The sequence below is a fragment of the Pterocles gutturalis genome, unplaced genomic scaffold (assembly GCF_000699245.1).
Source record: "Pterocles gutturalis isolate BGI_N339 unplaced genomic scaffold, ASM69924v1 scaffold39033, whole genome shotgun sequence".
Lineage (NCBI taxonomy): Eukaryota > Metazoa > Chordata > Aves > Pterocliformes > Pteroclidae > Pterocles > Pterocles gutturalis.
Window position 1 is genome coordinate 1 of NW_010121809.1, and position 8,004 is coordinate 8,004.

Sequence of the window (8,004 nt, forward strand, 5' to 3'; positions counted from 1 at the left end):
GGGGCAGGGGCAGGGGCTGGTGCTGGGGCTGGGGCAGGGGCAGGGTGTATTTTCCAGGGCAGGGCTCCAGCTCTCTCTGCACGTGTTGTCCCACAAGCAGAGTTTGTCGCCGGGTGTGCAATAAGCCAATACACACCCAGAGCCGAGATACTGTTTATTGCGTGTCTGCGCAGAGATGCAATTCTGGTAGTTGGTGGTACTCTGGTAGATATGTGGTACTTGCACAGATCTAGCACCCCCAGCTGCAGTCACACGGTGTATTTATTCAGTTCAAAATGTCAGTGCCACATCCTTCTAACCATGAGTGGTTGGGTTTTATCTCTTCTGAACTGCAGCTGGTTAGTTCTTTGCTCGCTTTGATTTAAGAATTCCTTAAATTTACTGCGCATGCTCAGTAAATGGGGGTCTTAATTCAGGAGGGTTGTCCCGACACTTGGAGGTGTGATTTTTAGTATTATAATTATATTAAAATGAGGATCGGTCGCTTTTGGACGGTGCTAGTCACTAACTTGGCTGACTGCTCTGAACATACTGATTATTTTCCAGGATGTTCCTGTCTTCAAGGGTAAATCTAACAAACCTTCGGTGATTAAAATGTTTTTCTCAAAATTCCCAAGGACAGTCTTCCTAATCTACACAGAGAGCACAGATTTGTTATGTCAGCTTCTAACTTAGCTTGCACCCCACGGGCTGACAACAAGCGGGATGGAGTTTGGCTGCGAGGGCAGGGTGGGGAGTGTGCAGCTCGAGGAGAAAAATAAAAGCAGACTTAGCAGATGTCTGTAAAGTTGAGCAAATCCAGTGGGGAGATGAGCTGGAGAAAGGGACAATCTGTGCAGTGATGTTCCTTTGACTCTAGCCACTCGCCGCGGCCAGGCTGGGGATCCGGGGCACGAGCCCAGCACTGCGCAGCCGAGGGGGGAACCCCCTGGTTCTGTGCTGCCGGGGCCATGGAAACCTCACGGTTTGTTTTCTTCTCTTTCGGTCTGTGAGAACGCACCAACCGGGGGATCTGTCTGAGTTGTGGTGGAAAAAACGCAAGGTTGAGCTGACGTTAATGAGCTAAGCCTGGCTTGCTGTTGCGCACGGGGAGCTGCTCTGGGTTCCCCAGGTGTGTCTGAGCTTGGCTCGTCCGGGGCAGCCCTGGACAGGAAAACCCGTCCGGGTGGGTGTACGGCTGCGGGAGCCGGCAGCGCGACCCCCAGGGTCCCTGCGCAGGGCAGCTCTGCAGCGGGGTCCAGGGGACACGGTGAGCTCTGTGTCTGCCACACCGGGCTCCTCGCTCGCCCCATGTCAGCGTCAGCGGGCTGGGGGTCTAAGCTCAGCACACACTTGTACGGACACACATACATACTAATTTTTTATTAGGACAGGAAAATAATCTCATTTTTCCTTTAAAATACATATTTATCCTTGCTGCATAGTCGTGTTAACCCACTGCTGCCCTTTGCCAAAGGTTCTGGTTTTGTTTATTGGTATTGTTGAGAGAGTTCCAGGGCTCTTCATCCTTCTGTCCGTGAGGCTTCGGGAGCCGCAGCCCAAGGCGAAAGGTGCCAGTGTGCCCTCCTGTGGCTGTGCTGGGGGCTGCGCTCTGCCTCGGCGTGTTGCAGGCGGTTGTTCAGTGGCGCCAAGCCGGGCTGTGTCCTGGGCAGGCAGGAGGGAGGATCTGCTCCACATCCTGCTGTGCCGTGCGTGTCCTTTCAACAGAGATGGCGAAGCCCCCAGCACAGCAATCGCACAGGGCAGCGAGGGCTCTCGGGGTCAAAGAGTTGCGGTTTGGTTTGTTAAAACTGGAAAACGCCCAAAGGAGCTTTATGGACAGAAGCCATGGCTTTGCCATGCGCCTGGTGCTGGTCTGAAGTGTTCGTGGTGGTTCAGGGGTTTGGGTTCTCTCCTACAAGCAGTTGCTGCAGCGTTGGGATCCCTCTCAGCATCCTGCTCCTGCGCGGGGCCCGACGGCTGTCAGGGCAAAGCACCCGCACGTTTTCTCTTCTCCTGTTTGGTGTCTGGAGATTGGCTGTGCATCCATGGTCCCTGCTGCCCTGACGCAGTGACAGTGGCCTCCTCGCCTTCATGGGGGCCACAAGCTGCTGGGGACAGTCTGGCAGCCCGTTTATTTTACTTTCCAGATCCAGGTCCATGCTATTGAAGTTCCTAGTTTTCTTCATACCAGCTACTTTTCAAATAACTTAGTGGAAAAAAGAGCAAATGTCTTCATAAGGTCTTACCCCAAGCAAGAGAGGGTATTTTGATGGAGACATCACCAAATAGTATGTCTTTTGTTTACTGCATCTGCCATATTGGCATTTATTTGAAACCTTCATTTTTTTAACTTATTTAGAGCTAATCATTTAAAAGTTAGTACATCTGGTGGTTGCTGAATGTCGTAGAGATGAACCTCTTTGCTTGAAATGTTCTTGAATTAGGTAATTCTAATACATCAGGTCAACCGCTCCCGTGGTTGTCCCTGAATCCTTTGATTTTGAAAAAGGAAATTCAAATCCAGCAAATCGTATCAACAAGGCATTCAGGAAGTGCACCAGGGAGCAAACGAGGATGATCCAGAAGGAATTTGCAAACTGTTCACTGTGAGTCTTGAATATAAAGCTTCCCTCTTTGAAATTAGCAATTTTCTCGGAAAGGTGGTGGATTTTCACTTCTGAAGAGAAGAGAATCATGATGAGGCAACCGCAGGAACCTGAAAGGGAGGGAGAGATGCTTGTCACCTCGGGTGTCCCTGCAGCACGGCCCCGAGATGTGCGTCACAACCAAGTGCCATATTGGTTAGTGGTAATATGACCACCAAAACTTCGCCTTAACAGATATTATTTTTAGAATCCAAGCCAACGGCTACCGAAATTGGTGAGCTTTGCTTAACTGAATTCAGCTTAGGACCAATAATATTTAGCATGGTTCCTTTCGTGCCCTGATCCAGCAACGCATCTGTGCTCTTTCTCAGCTTTAAGCTGCTCATTGTTCCCTTGAACATACCTGAGCTGTCTGCACTGTTAAAGAGAAATATGCACTTGTCAGTTACTAAATTATGATTGTCATATGTAATACCTTGTGAAATAATGGTAGATCTCCTTGTCAGCCAAGCCAGCGACACAGAGAATGGGCTCTACCCTCTCTGTCCATGGCGGAGAGACAGGGATGCTCCGTTATCGCTACTGGCCACTTCTACAGTAAGTTGCTGTCAGTCTCGCCCTTTCTGCTTCTCACTCCCTTCCTTCCTGGTGAAGTCTTGCTGGAGTAAGTGCTGATCTCGCTTACACGGCTGGAAACCTCCCGTCTTGGTGAATACGAGCACTTGCATCACTGACTTGTTTTTGTTTGGTTTTTTTCCCCCCTTTTCCCCCCTGTGGTGCAATTCCCGGTTCTAGCCATGCACTGTGCCAACGCAATGTGGCCCCAGCTCTGGGTCCCTGGGGTTCGTGGGCACCATCCCTTTCCCACCAGCTTGCAGAGAAGGGTTGGGGGTGCCAGGGCTGCCTGTGGCTGCTCCCCCATACCCATCCACCACTCGCCCTCATGGAGGGTTTTGGCGCTTTATCTCCTAACTCAAATTTAGAAAAAAAATATTTTGATATAGCAAAATCATCCACCTTTCCGCCCAGCTTTGTTTTGCCAGTTTAGAGTCAATGCAGCCGTGGTCCTTAACACGCTCTCCTATGCTGACCAGACGTTGGTCGTCACCAGTAGCCGAATGTGGCCAGTGCCAGCCTGGCCGGCCGGGGTGGGGACACTTACAGGCGATGAAGCTCCAGAGGTACAACCCAACGGGGCCGTGCAGGGTTTCGTACGGGCTGCTGAAAGCATTGAGCATGAAGAAACCTGTTCCCACCAGAGCAAAGACGACCAGTACCGTAGAGAAGAGAATGACACTAACATGGATACTTGCAGGGATAATTTTGAGCAGATCTGGAAAAACTGAAAACAAAACAAACAAAATGTTATTATATACATCGGGCAAAGTTGTTTCAGAAGACAGGCCAGGGATTTCTTGCTAGTCTGTGTTAATTTTTACACTCTGCTCTTCCAAATGCAACCAAAGGTGAAAATGAAGGTAATTAACCAGAAAGAGGTTTTCCTGGATGTTCGCAGGGAGAAGCATTTAGTGAAACTCAGAGGTGTACACGGCCAGGACAAAGCCCAAATCTGGGGAGAGCCTCTCCACCCTCCCCAAGGGTACAAACTACACGGTTTAGCCCCCTGCCCCGGCCATTACTTGGAGAGGGTTTTTCTGGTCACTAGAGTCCTGTATTTATCTGATTTCCCAAAATACAGGGGCAGGGAAGGTCAGGTGAGGACAAGCCGTGCCCAGCCCTGTGTCAGTGTCCATGCTATTTAAGAAAATAGGAAAAAAAAATGGTAGTCTGATAAAAATACTTAAAAATAGAAAGGATATCTATTTCTGTACATTGATTAATCTCTTAAATTATTTAAAAAATTAAATACGATACTAAAGAGGGAGACGTTCATAAGGGTTACATCAAAGAGGTATTTGCAACAAACTCCGTGAATGAAATTTTGAAGGAATAAGGAAATTTTCTCCCCTGTGTTTCCCCAAGTAAAACACTTGCGGAATGTTTTGTGTCTGGAAGCCCTAGACCAAAAAGGCAACATGACAAATCAATAAGAAGAAACGGAGAAATCTTACAATAAAAGCCTGCAGGCTGGGCTGAGTCCCAGCCATGCAACGGCCGGTGTGACTACGTATGCAGAAATCTAGGAATAATTTATTTTAAATATTTTAATACAACTTTTTAGCTGTTATTTCACACTGTGATCCTGCTTAGCCAGGGCACAAGGGGATAGTCAATCAGACTCGGTACGAGAGAATAATTTTTAATCATTCATGTTTGTTTGGCAACACCGGGGATTTGGAAGGAGCCATCAAACACGCTCAACTGCTCCTGATCCACAGGGGCACGGTTAAAGCAGGGTAATGACAGCTTGGTGCTGCCTTGCTGCGGCTGTAATGTGCAGGGAGTAGCAGAGCCTCACATAAATTACTCCACCTTGTAAAGTGTTCAGCAGCGATCAGCTCTGCAGCTTGCCACGCAGCACACACGGAGAAGCCGGTAACGTGGCCTCGAGTCCATTTATTTCCCTGACTAAATGAAAGGGAAATTAATGGAGCAAACATTTGCAAACTATTCTTGAAGCTGTGTTAAATGAATATCCCCTTTCGCGTTGTTGCTGGCTGGCTGGGAGCAGAGAGGGGACCCGGTGCCCACGGGGGACCCGTTTCCTAAATGACCCATTTGCTCGATTTACCCATTTACCCAAAGGAAGAATTTGCTGCAAAAAAGGTGACTTCTGCTGGGGCTACTTATTGTCCAGCATGCTTAAATTCCTTCTGTCATCCTAGTAAAGCACAAAGCGTGTTTTAGAAACTAGTCCTTGTGTTTATTACGCGTTTCATGTGTTTGCAAGCATCAGAAGCAGCTGTTCTGTCCCTGCGGTACAAAGCACAATTCTGCTGTTATCCCACTCAGGACAGCCAAGGAAAAGGCTGCAGAGTCCCCACCCGAGCAGAACTCCTGCAAGGAAGAGCATTAGTTCTTGCAGCATCACCTGATCCTCTGGGAGGACATACAAAACTGTGTGTTTAATAATACAACTTTGTCCTGTTTGTTTTAAGAAAATGCGTGACTGCCTCGAGTTGAATCTTTCCCCTGGCACCCGCACTTATGGTGGTTTATGTCATTAAAATTTTATATGTGACTTATCAGGAAAAATGAATTCCAGCAGCTATGTTGTCTTGAAAGAAAAACGTTTCTTCATCGTAATGAATGGAATTGTGTGTTAGGTATGCATGCCAGCGACCTTTAGAAAATGAACCGCTGACCCAGAAACTGATGAGAATCAGCAGGAGCAAATGAAGCAGAAGGCTTTCCCCAGCCGAACCGGGTCTGCTGGCAGAGCAAATTCATCTTACAATTAAAAGAGATAGAGTGGTCAGAGGGGAGCTTTTCATGGGAGCAAACACAGAGCTAAATCATGTAGCCTGTTTTCCGTGCCTCTTCTTCTTAGCCATGCTAATGCACACTCCAGCGTGTTACACCCTGGATGCGTGCGTGGGCTTGAGGAGCGACTGAGGCTGCAGCTGGGCGACGTGTCGGGGTACGCGGTGCCACACACCACCTGGGAGTGTCATCTCTCCAGAGTGCTACGTACGGGATGGAAATCAGAGAGAGGGCTTGTGCCATTGTCAGCGAGACTTAGTGAAGTGTGTCACAGCTAATGCCTGCCTTGTACAGCAGAGCTGCCGAGGGCTCGCGGGTTTGCCAGCTGGGGTTCGTGACAGTGTCACCTACAGCAGAGAACAAATTCTGTGGGATTTAGTCGACCCCACTGAAAATTCCCCCAGCCTGTAACCAGCAGGGTGGAATATCTGCGTGCTGTGATGGCAAACAAAGCCATTGCACTGTATAAATAGGCTAGTGATGGAATTTAATTAGAGACGGCAAATCTTAATGTTATAGTAAATGAATTTGGAAAAATATTATGTAGTAAATAATTTCTGATACCTAATTGGTAACCGTACCTTGCCTTAGATTCCTCGTGTAAGCAATTTCCCAGTGCGGGTTTAGCAGAATGCTGCTAAGCTGTGTTTTGTAATAACTTTGGGTGGCATGCTGTACATCTAACAAACGGACATTTGTTATTATCTGTTTAATGTGCTGCCACATACAACCTGGGTGTTCACTTGATCGTTTTAGTGATCTTCTTCTCCTTGAAGATAAATAGGTTATGGATATTACATGTAAAGCAAACCCATTGCTAGCAGGCTGTGATAAAATTCTGTGTGTCCCATACCAAGTTCCACTTGTAGACTGAGCGTCCGCTGCCATCAAACAGCCGTTTCTCCAATCAATGCAGCAGGTTTGTTTCTCAACAGCAGCCAAAGGTGTCTATGCCCCAGCCCTTTTCTGAGATTTCTGATAGTTTAGTGCATTCTCTCAGGATGGAGCAGAGGACACAACATTGACACACACACAGGGAGGTGGCAGAGATTAACTGAAAAACAAAACTAGTCTTTTTTTAAAGTAATAGTGTGAATCTTTTGGAATCTAGTTATCTGTGGCATGGCAATGCAGGTTGTTGAAGGTGTTAGTGTGGCTTTACTAATACCAGAAAAGAAGGTGTGTGAACCCGAGGCTCAGAACACTGACAGCAGCATTTGCAGTAGGATATTTCACACTTGTGAGGCTCTGTCTGCGAGCAGGGGGACGCTGGGCAGCGATCTCCTGGCTGCCGAGCCGCCAGCAGTGCGGTGGTAAAGAATTCAAACGCCATTGCTACTCACATGAAAACTGGGAAGGTCTGCCCCCAAGCCCGCACTGCCGCACGCGCTCCCCGTAGAACAGCCCGTACTGGATGTGCCCCATGAACTTGTGCAGCTCCTGGCCAGTGGCGTTGACAAGCAGGGCTCCGGTCTTGCAGAGGATCCCCGTCACCCACCGCTGCGTGCTGATGGCAGCCGCCGTCCCCAGCGCGCAGGCAAGGCTCAGCACCCCGGCGATGCAAAAGATGATCTTCTTCTGCTGGGCTGGCATCGTGGCGCGAGGTCCTTGGAGGGACGCGGCTTTCAGCAAGGCAGCAGCGAAGTGTTCCTGAGCAGGGCACAGAGCCGAGCCCCCGCAGAGCCCCGGTGCCTGGCCAGCCCTGCTCTCCGTGGGAGCCCTCACCCCAGGGAGCTTCGTCAGCGAGCCCCCGGCTGGCACAGCTTCCCTGCGAGGTGCTGCAAAGGGTTGTTTCTGCCCCAGCCCCTCCTGTACAGCTCCAGCTCGCACACTAACGTGTTCGAGTGAGCTGGAAACAGAGCAGTTTGTGTGTTTCCGTGCCTCCTCCGTCACTCGATAAGCAGGGTTGGATGGCAGAAGGAGCTCTCTGTAATTCGATGAGTGCTCTGCTCTTCCCGTCCCTGTCTGATTGGCGAGGGGGCGATTTCAGAGCCAGGCTTGGCTGCCGCGGCTGGTTAGCTGCTCTCCACAA

At 49.3% G+C, this 8,004-nt stretch overlaps 1 protein-coding gene across 2 annotated transcripts; it reads right to left on the minus strand.

The window, feature by feature from the left end:
• Positions 1-2,432: 2,432 nt before the first annotated feature.
• Positions 2,433-7,565, minus strand: CLRN1 (clarin 1). Of its 2 annotated transcripts, none has more exons than XM_010077358.1 (3): positions 7,316-7,565; positions 3,751-3,930; positions 2,433-2,698 (listed from the first exon to the last, which is right to left on the minus strand). In XM_010077358.1, exons 1-3 carry the CDS (start codon positions 7,563-7,565, stop codon positions 2,433-2,435), a joined length of 696 nt encoding a protein of 231 aa, XP_010075660.1. The 2 variants fall into 2 exon arrangements, with proteins under 2 accessions (XP_010075660.1, XP_010075659.1); XM_010077357.1 differs by having other exon boundaries at positions 3,697-3,930.
• Between the last annotated feature and the right edge of the window lie 439 nt (positions 7,566-8,004).

What these genes read in the sequence shown, in the direction of transcription:
- CLRN1 (XM_010077357.1), bottom strand. Translation starts at nt 7,565, where the DNA reads ATGCCAGCCCAGCAGAAGAAGATCATCTTTTGCATCGCCGGGGTGCTG. An exon ending in CAGACCTTCCCAGTTTTCAT is followed by an intron (nt 3,931 to 7,315) that starts GTGAGTAGCAAT and finishes TTTTGTTTTCAG; the next exon opens with TTTTTCCAGATCTGCTCAAA. An exon ending in CTGGCCACATTCGGCTACTG is followed by an intron (nt 2,699 to 3,696) that starts GTGACGACCAAC and finishes CCTCCCTTTCAG; the next exon opens with GTTCCTGCGGTTGCCTCATC.